The 15,593-nt window shown below is 43.6% G+C and overlaps 1 protein-coding gene across 8 annotated transcripts in view; it reads left to right on the top strand.

Annotated features, from left to right (window-relative positions):
• Positions 1-15,593, top strand: part of TBC1D14 (TBC1 domain family member 14) — a 126,321-nt gene that overhangs the window by 73,532 nt on the left and 37,196 nt on the right. Inside the window, exon 1 of one of the 8 annotated variants that reach the window (XM_077136345.1) lies at positions 10,864-10,970. The exons of 5 other annotated variants lie outside the window; for them this stretch is intronic. In XM_077136345.1, the coding sequence (XP_076992460.1) occupies positions 10,968-10,970 (3 nt within the window). In that variant the 5' untranslated portion in view covers positions 10,864-10,967. 2 more of the 8 variants (XM_077136346.1, XM_077136343.1) reach the window with 2 other exon arrangements.

The raw sequence follows: 15,593 nt of genomic DNA, 5'->3' as shown, positions 1-15,593 counted from the left end.
TTCTGTCCATTGATGAGAGTGGTGAATTGAAGTCTCCAACTATTATGGTATATGTGTCTATTTCCCTTTTCAGTGTTTGCAGTGTATTCCTCACGTATTTTGGGGCATTCTGGTTCAGTGCGTAAATATTTATGATTTTTATGTCTTCTTGTTTAATTGTTCCTTTTTTTAGTAGATAGTGTCCTTCTTTGTCTCTTTTAACTGTTTTACATTTGAAGTCTAATTTGTTGGATATTAGTATAGCTACTCCTGCTCTTTTCTGGTTGTTGTTTGCATGAAATATCTTTTCCTAACCTTTCACTTTCAACCTATGTTTATCTTTGGGTCTAAGATGTGTTTCCTGTAGACAGCATATAGAAGGATCCTGTTTTTTAATCCTTTCTGCCAGTCTATGTCTTTTGATTGGGGAATTCAGTCCATTAACATTTAGTGTTATTACTGTTTGGATAATATTTTCCTCTACCATTTTGCCTTTTGTATTATATATATCATATCTGACTTTCCTTCTTTCTACACTCTTCTCCATACCTCTCTCTTCTGTCTTTTCATATCTGACTCTAGTGCTCCCTTTAGTATCTCTTGCAGAGCTGGTCTCTTGGTCACAAATTCTCTCAGTGACTTTTTGTCTGAGAATGTTTAATTTCTCCCTCATTTTTGAAGGACAATTTTGCTGGATATAGAAGTCTTGTTTGGCAGTTTTTCTCTTTTAGTAATTTAAATATATCATCCCAGTGTCTTCTAGCTTCCATGGTTTCTGCTGAGAAATCTACACATAGTCTTATTCGGTTTCCCTTGTATGTGATGGATTGTTTTTCTCTTGCTGCTTTCAAGATCCTCTCTTTCTCTTTGACCTCTGACATTCTAACTAGTAAGTGTCTTTGAGAACGCCTATTTGGGTCTAATCTCTTTGGGGTGCGTTGCACTTCTTGGATCTGTAATTTTAGGTCTTTCATAAGAGTTGGGAAATTTTCAGTGATAATTTCTTCCATTAGTTTTTCTCCTCCTTTTCCCTTCTCTTCTCCTTCTGGGACACCCACAACACGTATATTTGTGCGGTTCATATTGTCCTTGAGTTCCCTGATACCTGTTCAAATTTTTCCATTCTTTTCCCTATAGTTTCTGTTTCTTTTTGGAATTCAGATGTTCCATCCTCCAAATCACTAATTCTATCTTCTGTCTCTTTAAATCTATCATTGTAGGTATCCGTTGTTTTCCATCTTTACTACTTTATCCTTCACTTCCATAAGCTCTGTGATTTGTTTTTTCAGTTTTTCTATTTCTTCTTTTTGTTTAGCCAATGTCTTTTTCATGTCCTCCCTCAATTTATCGATTTCGTTTTGAAGAGGTTTTCCATTTCTGTTCGTATATTCAGCATTAGTTGTTTCAGCTCCTGTATCTCATTTGAACTATTGGTTTGTTCCTTTGACTGGGCCATATTTTCAATTTTCTGAGCGCGATCCGTTATCTTCTGCTGGCATCTGGGCATTTAGTCAGATTTCCCTGGGTGTTGGACCCAACAGGTTGAAAGATTTTTCTGTGAAATCTCTGGGTTCTGTTTTTCTTATCCTGCCCAGTAGGTGGTGCTTGTGGCACCCGTTTGTCTGCGGGTCCCACCAGTAAAAGGTGCTGTGAGTCCTTTAACTTTGGAAAACTCTCCCCGTGGGGGAGGTTCGTCAGCCGAAGCGGCTTGCAAGAGTGCCAGCCGGCCCGGGGGTCCGAACGCGCGGAGGGTCGCCGGCAGCTGCAGCCTGGGAGAGCGCCCCACCGAATTTCCTAGTCGGCCTGGGGTGCCAAGCGTGGTGGGAGGGCGCCAGCCGCCGCAGCCCGGGAGTGTGCACCATTCCCAGCCGGACCGGGGAGTCATGTGTTTGGAAGGGACCCCCCTGGTCACTGTTCTCCGTGGTCTGGGGATTTCCCACCCAACTCTCTCAGTTGGTCCGGGGGGCCTCGCGTGGTGGGGGCGCCAGCTGCCGTGGCCCGAGGGGACTGCCTGCCCAATTCTGCCAGCTGGCCTGGGAAGGAGGAAGGGAGGGACTCCAGCCGCTTCCCGTCCCACCCGGGAAAGCCCGCGCCCCTCGGCGATCTCACCGGAGCTGGTTCTCCCAGACAGTCAGCAGTTCCAGGATGGGGCATGCTGTCCTTTTGATCTCCGTCGTGGCTCCGGGAGCTGCTCTGTATCGTCTCCACTCCCCCAGTAGCTGTTCTGGAGGAGAAAAGGTGAGGGTGGCAAGGCTGTCGAGGACGGTGGCGGAGGAGCCCGTGAAGGCGGAAGAGGGCACGGTGGTGGTTGGAGAGCCACCGGAGCAGGAGGAGAAAGGGGGAAGACAGATTGGCTTTTAATAAAATGGCATTTATTTCGTTAGTTCTTCAGAGGAAAGGCTGCTAACTTTCAACTGAGGTTCTTTCTTACACGGGAAGGCTCAGGATAATCTCTGCTGGCCTTCTCTCCATGCCTCTGGGTTCCAACACCTTTCCCTGGGGTGATTTCTTTCCGCAGCTCCAAAGGCCTGGGCTGAGCTGCGAGTGCTGAGATGAGGTGTGCTGAGCTGCTTGGGCTGTGCTACGTTGAGCTCATTCATTTAAGCACCAGCCAGTTAAAGCAAACATCGTTCATTGCAGCAGGTACGCCTCCTAGCCAACTGCAGATGTAATGAGCAACAGATGAGCTTCAAGTACCATTGGCTCACGTCCACAGCAACAGAACCAGGCACCTTCACCTGGCCAAGTTGACACCTGAACCTAAATTACAAGAGAAATCAGTAAATATCTTGAGGCAAATGAAAATGCAACATATTAAAATTTATGGGATGTAGCAGAGGCAGTGCTAAGAGGGAAATTTATTGCCCTAAATGCTTATATCAAAAAAGAAGAAAGAGCAAAAAATCAATGAATTAACTGTTCACTTAGAAGAACTACAGACAGAACAGCAAACTAACCCCAAAGCAAACAAAAGAAAAGAAATAAAGAAGATTAGAGCAGAAATAAATGAAATTGAGAACATGAGAACAATCCAGAAAATCAGCAAAACCAGAATCTGGTTCTTTGAGAAAATCAATAAGACTGATGGACCCCGCAAGGTTGACAAAAAGAAGAAAAGAGGATGCAAATTAATAAAATCAGAAATGGAAGAGGAGACATAAACCCTGACCCCACAGACATAAAGGAAGTAATGAGAGGCTACTATGAACAGCTTTATGCTAATAAACTAGACAATGTAGATGAAATGGACAACTTCCTAGAAAGGTATGAACAACCAACATTTACTCGAGAAGAAATAGATGACCTCAACAAACCAATCACAAGTAAAGACATTGAATTAGTCATTAAGAAGCTCCCCCCAAAAGAAAAGTCCAGGACCAGATGGCTTCACATGTATATTCTACCAAACATTCAAGAAAGAATTAGTACCAATCCTGCTCAAATGCTTCAAAGAAAATTGAAGAGGAGTGAAGGCTACCTAACTCATTCTATGAATCCAACGTCCCCCTCATACCAAAGCCAGACAAAGATGGTATAAGAAAACTACAGACCAATCTCTAATGAATATAGATGAAAAAATCTTCAACGAAATTCTTGCCAATCGAATCCAGCAGCACATTAAAAGAATTATACACTGTGACCAGTAGGATACATTCCAGGTATGCAAGGGTGTTCAAGTTAAGAAAATCAATTAATGTAATACACCATATCAACAAATCAAAGCAGAAAAACCACATGACCATCTCAATTGATGTAGAAAAGGCATTTGACAAAATTCAACATCCTTTTTTGTTGAAAACACTTCAAAGAATAGGAACTTCCTCAACATGATAAACGGAATATATGAAAAATCCACAGCTAACATCATCCTCAATGGGGAAAAACTGACAACTTTCCCCCTAAGATCAAGAAAAAGTCAAGGATGTCCACTATCACTATTGTTATTCAGCCTTGAGTTGGAAGTATTAGCCAAAGCAATTAGACAAGAAAAAGAAATACAAGGCATCAAAATTGGAAAGGAAGAAGTAAAACTCTCACTTTTTGCAGATAATGATACTGTATATTGAAAACCCCAAAAAATCCACAGCAAAACTACTAGAGCTAATAAATGAATACAGCAAAGTGGCAGGTTACAAGATCAACACTCAAAAATCTGTAGTGTTTCTATACACTAGTAATTAGCAATCTGAGGAGGAAATCAAGAAAAGAATTCCATTTACAATTGCAGTCAAAAGATTAAAATATTTAGGGATAAATTTAAGGATACAAAAAACCTGTACAAAGAAAACTACAAGAAATTGTCAGAAGAAATCACAGAAGACCTAAATAAATGGAAGGGCATACCATGTTCATGGATTGGAAGACTAAATATAATTAAGATGTCAATTCTACCTAAATTGATTTATAGAGTCAAAGCAATACCAGTTAAAATCCCCAAAACTTTATTTTCAGAAATAGAAAAACCAGTTACCAAATTTATCTAGAAGGGCAGGTGCCCCGAATAGCTAAAAGTATCCTGAGAAAGAAAAATGAAGTCAGAGGTCTCACACTATCTGACTGTAAGGCATATTACAAAGCTCCACTGATCAAAACAGCATGGTACTTGCATAAGATAGATATACTGACCAGTGGAGTTGAATAGAGTGTTCAGATATAGACTGTCTCATCTCTGGACAATTGATCTTTGATAAGGCAGTCAAGCCAACTCACCTGGGCTAGAGCAGTCTCTTCAATAAATGGTGCCTGTAGAATTGGATATCCACATGCAAAAGAATGAAAGAGGATCCATATCTCACATCCTATACAAAAATTAACTCAAAATGGATCAAAGACCTAAACATTAGATCTAAGACCACAAAACTTTTAGAAGAAAATGTAGGGAGATATTTTAAATATCTTACAATAGGGGGTGGTTTCCTAGATCTTACACCCAAGCACAAGCATTGAAGAAATAAATAGATAAATGGGAACTCCTCAAAATGAAACACTTTTGTGCATCAAAAACTTTGTCAAGAAAGTAAAAAGACAGCCTACACAATGGGAGACAATATTTTGAAACGATATATCAGGTAAGGGTCTAGTATCCAGACTAAAGAGATTGTTCAACTCAACAACAAAAAGGCAAACAGCCCAATTACAAAATGGGCAAAAGACACGAACAGACACTTCTCAGAAGAGGAAATACAAATGGCTAAAAGGCACATGAAAAGATGATTAACTTCCTTGGCTATTAGGAAAATGCAAATCAAAAGCACAATGAGGTATCATCTCACACCCACTAGAATGGCCATTATATTAGAACAGAAAACAACAAGTGCTGGAGAGGATGTGGAGCAAGAGGCACACTTATTCACTGTTGGTGGGAATGTCAAATGGTACAACTGCTGTGGAAGGCAGTTTGGCAGTTCCTCAGGAAGCTAAGTATAGAATTGCCATATCATCCGGCAATACCATTGCTAGGTATCTTCTCAGCGGACATGAGGGCAAGGACACAAATGGACATTTCCACACAAATGTTTGTAGAAGCTTTATTTACAGTTGCCAAGAGATGAAAATTGCCCAAATATCCATCAGCAGATGAGTGGTAAATAAACTGTGGTACATACTTATCATGGAATATTATGCAGCTGTAAGACAGAATAAAGTTATGAAGTATGTACCAACATGGATGGGCCATGAGGACATTATGCTGAGTTAGATCAGCCAGAAACAAAAGGACAAATATTGTATGGTTTCACTGATATGAACTAACATTAATGAATGAACTTGGAGAATTTCAGTTAAGAACAGAGGCCATCAGGAGATAGACATAGGGTAGATTTTGGGTAATTGGAACTGAAGGGATACAGTTCTGTGCAACAGGACTGATTGTAGAAATTCAGAAATTGATAGCACAATACTACCTAATTTTAGCATAAAAATGTTAGTACACTGAATGAAGCTGAATGTAAGAATGATAGAGGGAGGAGGGTGGGGGGCACAAATGAAACTAGAAGGAAAGATAGATGATAAAGACTGAGATGGTATAATCTAGGAATGCCTAGAGTGCAGAATGATAGTGACTAAATGTACAAATTAAAAAATGTTTTTAAATAAAAACAAAACAAAACTTACATGAATGAGTAAATGAATCAGTTCATTAGGATAGGTCTTGGCCCAGCATTTCCATATCTAGAAATTTATCATAGAGATGAATTAGCCTGTAGGTGTAATGGTTGTTGTACTAGGGTATTGACTGTAGCAAAAAGATTGGAGACTATCTAAATGCCAGGGAGTAGTGTGTACAGTGTCTATAGTAGGTTCTGTGTATATAAGTATAGATGCATTTTCTTGTAAATGCAGGGCCTGTATCTGGAAGGACTTAAGAGATGATCATGTGCTGGTTTACAAGGATTTATGTATCCTAGAAAAGCTATGCTTTAATCCTAATCCAATTTTATGGAGACAGCCGTTTCTTTTAAACCCTATTGTGTACTGTATGTTGGAAACTTAATTAGATTATCTTCACAGAGATGTGGCATGCTCCATTGTGAGTATTAACCTTTAATTAGAGGGAGATGTGACTCCACCCATTCCAGGTGGGTCTTGATTACTTCACTGGAATCCTTTAAAAGAGGAGGCATTTTGGAGAGAGCCAGGGAGCCACAGCAGAGCCCTAAGAGCCATGATGGAGCCACGAGAACCACGAGAGACTACACAGCCAGAGACCTTTGGAGTTGAAGAAGGAATACACTCTTGGGGGGGGCTTCATGAGATAAGAAGGCTAAAGAGAAAGCTCGGAGACACCACCATGTTTGCCATGTGCCTTTCCAGTTGAGAGAAAAACCCTGAACTTCATCAGCCTTTCTTGAGTCAAGGTAACCTCTTGTTGGCACCTTAATTTGGACATTTTTATAGACTTGTTTTAATTGGAACATTTTCACAGCTTTAGAACTGTAAACTAGCAATTTATTAAATTCCCCTTTTAAAAAGCCATTCCATTTCTGGTGTATTGCATTCCGGCAGCTAGCAGACTAGAACAGGTGGCATCATCTCTTTGTCACTCTAAACTGCATGGCACGAATCACCAGGCAAGTTTGGCATATGTTCATTGTTGTCTGCCTGTATCTGATGGTTAACATGGCCTTAGAGACATGAAGGGGAGCACTATTTTGGGAACTTGAAGTCAAGTTCAGGTGCAGCACATCAAGGTAATTGACAGGCAAGGCTTTGGAGTCAGAGTGCCTGAGTTCGAATCCTGCCCTTCCACTTACTAGCTGTTCCCTAATTCAGATACGTGGAGCCACAGTTGCTGTATTTGAGGAGGAAAAAAAAGAAAGGTTTGGGGGGAGGGGAAGATGATGTGAATAGCTGTATGAGTAGATGTACCTGTATGAGTAGTTTCCCGTAGCTGCTGTAATAAATTACCACATTTGTGGCTTAAAACAACACACATTTATTTTCTTACAGTTCAGGAGGTCAAAAATCTGAAATGAGTTTTCTGGGCATCAGCAGGGTTTGTTCCTCCTGGAACTCTAGGGGAAAACCCAGTCCTTTCTCTTCCAGAATCTAGAGCTTGTCAGCACTCCTTGGCTAGTGGTCACGTCACTTCTGTCTTGTCTGCTGCAGTTATTGCTCTCCTTCTCACACCCATAAAGACACTTGTGGTTACATTGGGCCCACCTGGATAGCCCAGGTGGATTTTAATTATTTTTGATTATTGCTTTGTTTCAAGTTCTAATTATTTTTTTCAAGCCATCATCTTATGGTTATATTATAATTATAGTTAAAACTTTGTAAATGGTGCTTGATTCTAAACTAACTGATGGAAACTGTATTGTTAAAGTAATTTGGTGGTTACAGTCTGCCAGAAAAGATAAGCAGTGGGTTTTGGTGTGCATATCTGAAGTCTTGACACTCTCCCATATTTAAGTTTAGTGAGACTGTGTACTCCTTGTCTTTAGCACTTGTTGGCTGAATCCTAAAGTGTGTGTGTGGCTCGAGGTACTTGTTTGGGGGTCTGAATTTGGTAGGAGGTTTTGAGAGGCTGAGAACTGAGCCTCACAGTGTCTAAAAACTTAAACCCATTTGTAAATGCAGATCTCATGACCTCTAACTCCTAAATACTTAAGCAACTTCTCTTAAGAGTAAAGACTTTCTCCTAGGTAACCATGAAGCTATTATCACACCTCAGTAAACTGACAGTAATCTCCTGTTTAGGGCATATGCACATTTCTTTGGTTGCTCCAAACTATTCTCTTTGAAACAGAATCCATTCAGGGTTCAGGGTTGGCTGCCCTTTGTTATATGTTCCTTTGTCCTCTAAATATAAAAGTTTCTCCACCGTTTTTTTTTTCATGACATTCACTTTTTAAAATTTTGTATAACTATGGGTCCAAGATTTATTTAACACATTGAGGAAACTAGTGTAAGAAGGAAAAACCGATTCCAAGAGCATTTGAGGAACACGGTATTTATAGGCATAAAAATAAACAAGAATAAAGATAAGATTGCTAGGCTAGATAGAAACAAACAGGTGAGTGTCCCACAGGGCATTAAAACAATATTTGAGGTTCTCTTTTCTATTGGATATAAATTTATGTTAACATGTAACTTTGCAGTATCTCAGCTTTAATCAAATAATAAATAGCACAAGCACATTCTCCTAGAGAATTCAATAAACCTTGGGCAGGCCTGTTAAAATGAAAGACATTCCCCTTCCATCCCCCTCCCCTGCTTTTTGCCTTTTTCCAAGTTTTGGATAATGCTTCTTAAGGCCTTTCTTAATCCTTTCAGCCAGAATCATCCTCTCCTCCTTTCATCCTCCCTTTACTTTTTAAAAACAGCTTTATTAAGGAATTATTTACATACCATAAAATTCAGTCATTGTAAGTGCTCCGTGATTTTTAGTAAATCTTTTGAGTTATGCAACCATCATCTCAATCCAGTTTTAAAATATTTTTGTTACCTGAAGAAGCCCTGTCGGGCTCTCTACTCCTACCTCCATCCCCAGGCAAACACAAACTTGCTTTCTATCTCTAGAGATTTGCCTTTTAAAGAAATTTCAAATAAGTGGAATCATACAAATTGTCTTTTGTGTCTGGCATCCTCCACTTAGCATAATATTGTATCATGGTTCCTTTTCATTCCTGTTTTGGGCTATTTTTCCTTTCACCAGTTGTTGGACGTGTGGATTGTTTTCAGTTTGGACCATTGTGAACACTGGTGCCGTGAACATTTGTAGGCAAGTCTTTTTGTGGACATGTGTTATTTCTCTTGGGTAGATTCCTAGGAGTGGAATTGCTGGGTTGTATGGTAATTGTGTGCTTAACTATGTAAGAAGGTGCCAAACTCTTTCCAAAACAGCTGTGGCATTTTGCATGCTGTCTCCAGCCATGTATGAAAGCTCCAGTTTCACCACATCCTGACCGCGACTTGTCATTGTCTCTTTTTTTTGATGATAGCCTGGTGGACGTTCCAGGCTTCTGAGTAAAGAGCTTCTACTGGTGATTTGGCAATTCTATTTTCCAGAAAATCTCCTGGGGGGTGAGTGCTGGTGGACAGGGAAAGCCTTGAACTCTATCCCAGAGGGCTTATGAGAGGTACTTTCACAGGAGATTTTGTGTTGTTTAGTTCTGGTTTGCTCAGCCCTGGGACACAGGATCCACAACAGGCTGGCCAGAAACAGTTTTGATCCTATACAAATTTAATTTTTAAAAAAAATTTAGTATACATTACAAACAGTAGACTGCTCTGATCTGAAACGTACCATTCAATTAAAATTTTTTTTGGGGGGATTGCATGGTCTGGGAATTGAAACCAGGTCTCCCGCATGAAAGGCGAGCGTTCTACCACTGAACCTGTACACTCTTCAATTAATTTTGATAAATACATATCAGGAGTACATTTCTCCAGTGGGCCATGGTGGCTCTGCATCTCGCCTGCCGTGCCTGAGACCCAGGTTCGATTCCCCGTGCCTGCCCATGTAAAAAAAAAAAAAAAAAAAAATGCTTTCTCTCATTCCAGAAAGCTTCTCATGCCAATTCGCAGTCATTCCCCCTGCAGGAGCCACTGCCAATCTGATTTCTGTCAGTAAAATAAACTTATTGTAGAAAACATATGAATATGTGAAGTATAAAAAAGAGAATAAAAATTGCATATAAGAGATTAATGTTAATATTTTCATGTACTTCCTTTTGGTAATCTGTATTTCTCAGTATCTTTTTATTTCACAAAATAGAACCTGGCTGTGTTACTTGGTATTCTGCTATTCGCTTTCGCCACGTGCTTTTCCCGGTGTAATACACGAATCCTGCGGCTATATCATCACTTATGCAGCCAGGGCTCTAGCGCTGGACGTTAAGACTGTCACTAGCTGGACAGCGGGACGAGCCATCATTTGCACATAAATCTTCCCTGTCGTCTTCAGCACGTCTCAAAGATAGTCATGGAACCCCAAATTGCTACACCAGGGCTTGGTTCGTGGAGAGCGCAGACTCGGCCTCTCCCTGACCAGGTGACCTTGGGGAGTCTCTGGGCCTCAATCTCCCCGAGGCTCCCAGCGTCGCCGGGCTTTCGCGGGTGTGTTGGCATGACACTCCCCATGGGTGTCTGACAGGTGGCTGCAGCTCGAGGCGGAGGGCGTGCGCAGCTCCAAGACCCTCGGGGCGGGCAGGTTCGGAGGCGGCTCTGGCTGGAGCTGGCCCTCAGGCAGCACCTGTGCAGCGCCGGGGCCCTACGAGTCCCAGCAGCTCGCGGTCCGGACGCGCCAGGCCTGGCGGGCGGAAGTGGAGCGCACCGATCGGCTGCTCGCATCTGCGGCCGATTAGGCAGCCTGGCGCTGCCCGGCCCCGCCCCGCCCGCCGCGCTCGGCCCGGCCCGCCCCGCGCGCCCCCGCCCGAGCTCCCCGGCCCCAGCGTCCCGGCTGCGGGGTCGCCGCCGCCCGCCAGGGAGGCCCGCTGCTCCGCCAGGCATGGGGCCGCCGGCCGCGCGCCGCTGAGGCCCCGTTCATGGTGAGTCGGAACGCGTCGGGTCGCGGGGCTTCGCGTGGGCGCCTGCCCCCGGCGTCTGCTCTAGCCATCGGAAGCGTGCGGACGGACGGCGGTGCGGCGCTCGTGTCCCCGGCGTTCTTTTTGTCTGTATTTGGACAGGATTCCCCTTCACGGCTCAGAGAGCCCCAGTTCGTGTGACCCTGAATGCAGACCTTGGCAGTGATCGCGATTGATGCAGCCGGCCTCGCTGGTGGGCCCGGGGAAGCCTTTGTGTGTGGGTGAGCCGGCACCCTGTTGGCCTGAGGTCCGAGTGCGGTGCTCAGATTGCGACGGCAGCCAGGCTTCCTAAGAACCGCAGTTCAGCTTTAATTCCTTTCACCCACCAGTCAACACATGGACCTCTGTGTTCTTGGTGCTTGGTGTAAGGAATTTCACAGTCCCCCAATGCCAACTTGGAGAATGCTTTCTGGGAAAACACTGGGTGGTAAGTAGATAATTGCTTGTCCTCGGGAGGGATTGATGGAAGAATGGAGGTACAAGGGGCCCTCTCGTTTTCAGGGGTCAGGCCTGGGGGCTCCCCAGCAGGTCTTTTGGAAAGAGGAGTATTTTAAGACCTGTACAAGCCATTCTTTCGCACTGAAAATGGCAAAAAGAGAACAAATTCTGGACTTTAGAGCAACACTCCCTCTCTCCAGTGATTGCTTCTTATCCATGGCCAAGTATTAAACCAGTTGCAGTGTGGCAGGCACTTCAGTCTCATTTAGTCTTCAGTACAGCACTCTGAAGTGGCTCTCTTTGAGAAGTAGCCTCAGAGAAGTACCCTCCCTTCCAGTGATCCCTGTCATTTTCTGGGCACCTGCTGTGGCCATATGTCTCACACTCATCCATTCTCATGGAATATTCACATTTAACAGAGGAGCAAACAGGCTTGGAAGGGTGGAGGAAAGTGCTCAAGTCCTGCTGCTGGTGGTGTGGTGGTGGGGGGGGAGAGGGTGTGTGTGATGGATCAGCCTCCCCCACTGCCTGGGTTCTCATCCTGTGCAGGTGGGATTGCTCAGCTGTCACTGACATTAGTTCATGTGAATGTTTAAACAGGTACTGCGTGTGCTGACCTGTCTTTGTGGGTGCATCCTCTTCCAGAGGTGCCTCTGAAACCCTCAGTGGCTGTTCTAAATAATTAATCATGGTACAGTGTACAGTCTAGTCAAATAACTTAAGCGCTGATGCTGGTTTTTATGAATGGCTCTTTCTCCTTGTAGTTTAGATTTCCAGCAAGCCAGGAGGCTTCTACCGACCAAGTTATTGTCACAACTGGACATCTTTTGTAACAGTTTCCAGTTTAAGTAGAGCATTCTTCACCCACCCTATAATCCTACCAGGAATACTTTTTAAAAAAATCTTTTGAAAATGTTGATTTTTTTCTTTTCCCTCTTAAAGCAGATGTCTGTCAGGGCAGCTTTTATGATTTTTTTCCTTAACCAACTAATTATGAACTTAAATCAGGATTCTCATGCCCTTAGCTCTATGCAGATTGCTGTAGACACTGCCATCGAGGGCCGCCATGCACCACACACCTGGCTCTTCCTTTCTTTCTTGGGTCTTCCCCCGTTAGCTTGAGTAGCTGGTGGTGAGACTGTCAAATCTAGAACAGAACACCTTTGACTCAGCATCATTCTCCATTTAAAATGCTCAGACTAACCCACGAAGAAGCCTGTTTGTGTGCATCTCTTGGCCTTTGCTTGTGCTGTCAGAATGCCTCTCCCTCATGGCCTCTTGCCCAGATCTCATCTGTCCTTTGCTCAAATGCAGCCTTTATGAGAAGCTTCCTCGATTCTCTCCAGCTTCAGGCATTCTGTGCTCTGGGCCTTCTCTGCATGTACTTGTCCCTGTGGCAGTTCTCATCATCTGTCCTGTCTTGTAGCTTTTTGTGCCTGTGTTCCCCCTACTAAGCGAGCCCCTCAGGGCCAGGGACCAAGTGTCTCCTAAAGTGCCAGGCAGTGTCATACTTGGTGCTCAGATGTGGATGCCCACACGAGACTCCTCTTTTCTAAATGGTCTTCCTGCTGCTAAATCTGTTTACTCCTGGTTTCTGCATGGAGCTGGGACTCTGCTCACCTGCCCTGTTGCTCACTGCTTTTTTCCCTGAATCTTTGCTGGATCAACAGATAAGTTTTGGTAAGTTGTAGTGTGTTTTGTCTGCTGTGCCTCATTGCTATTGATCTTGTCTTCCCTGGCTTGAAGCCATATACGTTCCCTAGGGCATTGGCCTGCTTTCCATCTGAGTCAGTGACTTACAAACTTTTTTGACTGTGACCTCCAATTAGACAATTTACACTGAGACTCAGTGTACATATATAACTAGGTTCAAAACGGAAACAAACTGCCCTTACTATGGTGTACTCTGGTATTTTCTGTTCTCTTTCATTGTAGACCAATGCTGCCTTGCCCAGTTGAACTGATTTGCCCCTAGTGAAAAAAGAAGAGCTCTGTTCTCAGTTCCCTTTAGGTTTGTGCAGGCGTGTGGATCAGTTACTGTCATTTGCATGGCACCTCCTTTTACTGACCAACCTGCAGGGCTTTTATTAGCATAACTGAGAACAGTTTTGCTCCTGCATTTAAACCAAGAGACTTCAAAGCTTGGTCCCATGGAGAGAAGAAACTGGAATGAAAGTTGGGCTGAGAAGGGGGCTGTACAAATATCGGCCTTGTGCATAAAAGGACTGAATACCTTTTTTGGTGGCCAGTTTGCATATGTTATCCTAATCAGGCATCACATTAGTCTTCATAATTTCTACTCTGTTATAGCTGAGGAAACTGAGGCTGACAGCGAAGCAAGATGATTTGCCCAAGGTCAAAGCTAGGATTTAGAGTGCAGCTTTTTTTTATTCCAGGCCTTAGCTCTTGTCCCATCATGTGCTGACTCTAACTTTGCTAATACACAGCCAAACTTACTGTTTTTTTTGTCCCCTCACTTCCCCACAGAGGACCCTTAGAGTAAACAGTCCTTTCTGTTTCTAAAGTTGGTTTGTCCAGCGTAGAAGGTGAATTTACAGTTGATATCTCCAGGTAACTATGGGAGAACTATTTTTGGAGCAGGACCTGTCACAAGTTTCATATCCATTTGTATTTTAAAATGCTGTTGAGGGTTCATGAGTTTGTAAAGATTTCCCCTGGGATTTCGGGTATGGGCAGGCTGGGCCGCTTCTGTTTCTTCTTTAAACCGTGTAATTCTTTTCTTATGAAAACATTGTCACTAACTGCGTGCGCTTCCTTCATTGCTATAGGTTTCTGTCATGGTCGAAAGCTTTATTTAGACTGAGTACTCACAAGTGGTTGAAATACTTCTGATTCATGTTTGCTAGTGGCTTGTGAGAATATGAGAGAGAGGCAGTCTGTGGTAGAAATGGGTCTTTGCATCTCAGCACTGCCACGGGCCAGCAGGTGAGTTCTGGATGGCTCTGCCTTCCAGTGCCACCCACAACATGGGGGCAGTGGGAGCTCCGACCTCAGGGGCTAGTGTGAAGGAGAATGCGAGGTAGTTCCACACGCAGAAAGTGCTTGAAAGTGTACAGTGCATTGTACCTGCTCCACTTGTGCCGGCCACGACTCATTATTGTTTTTAGCACTGAGGAGCGCTCATGGAAAAGATCAGATCTTCTGGCCATGAATTGAGACATTTAGTCCCTTTTACTCTCCCTCTTCATATCTGTGCCCTTTGCACTTTGCAGGTCCCTGGCTTGTTTGGACCTAGAGTGCTCTGGTGCCTCACGCAGCAGTTTTGGGTCTGAGACTATAAAGGGTGGGCATGGAACAGTAATGCATCCCTGGCACAGTCCTTGGTACCAGGGATGCGCTGCTATCTCACCAGTCCTCTCCTTACGCAGCCCCTACTAGGGTGCCCTGCTTCCAGTTTTTGCAGATGTGGTAATGAGGCTTAGGGATTTGAACTATTTTGCCCAAGGTCACAGCTGATGGTCGACGGACCTGAATTTGCTCCCACACACACGCATCTAGTTCCCGAGGCCTCGTTCAACCCTTATACACCTTAGTCTTTTCCCTCTAAGATTTCAGAGGACCCCTGTTTGTTTCAGCATATTTACAAAAGTGATGTGGGCCAGCTCCAAGTAGAGAGTCCTTTGAACCTCAGCTACCCTATCTGAAAACTGGGGCAAAAGCTGTCATAAAGGTTATCACGGAGATAAGAGGAGACAGTGTGTGTGGCACACATCAGTGAGTGAAATGGGCATCTAAATGCTATATCTAACTTTGGGGCCCAACATCTTGAGCCTTGGCATATCAGCACCTTCCCAGGCAGTTGTTACTAATTCTTGTTAAAATGCGGTGTGCCTCAGACTTTCTCATCACAGTTTTTTAGATTTTCTGTAAAATTCAAGAGTTTGACACCTGGGTGCTAGACTTGAAACATCCCCATGGCTGATAGCACGTTAAGTAGCCAGATACTGTGCAGGTATTGGATGTCTGAAGCAATGAGGAGTCAATTTTCTTGGTTTCTGGTAAGTGGGGACAGTTTAATATTTGAATATAACCATTCTAAGCTTGGTTGAACAGTGTTAAGACATCTGATCGTGCACATCTGATGTATAGAAACTGCCCCAGCCTTCTGCTTCTTAGTGCACTCCCTTC

This window comes from Tamandua tetradactyla, chromosome 19, assembly GCF_023851605.1.
Source record: "Tamandua tetradactyla isolate mTamTet1 chromosome 19, mTamTet1.pri, whole genome shotgun sequence".
NCBI classification, from domain to species: Eukaryota; Metazoa; Chordata; class Mammalia; order Pilosa; family Myrmecophagidae; genus Tamandua; species Tamandua tetradactyla.
The sequence above is the reverse complement of the archived record's forward strand: the minus strand, read 5'-3'. Positions and strand labels throughout refer to the sequence as shown.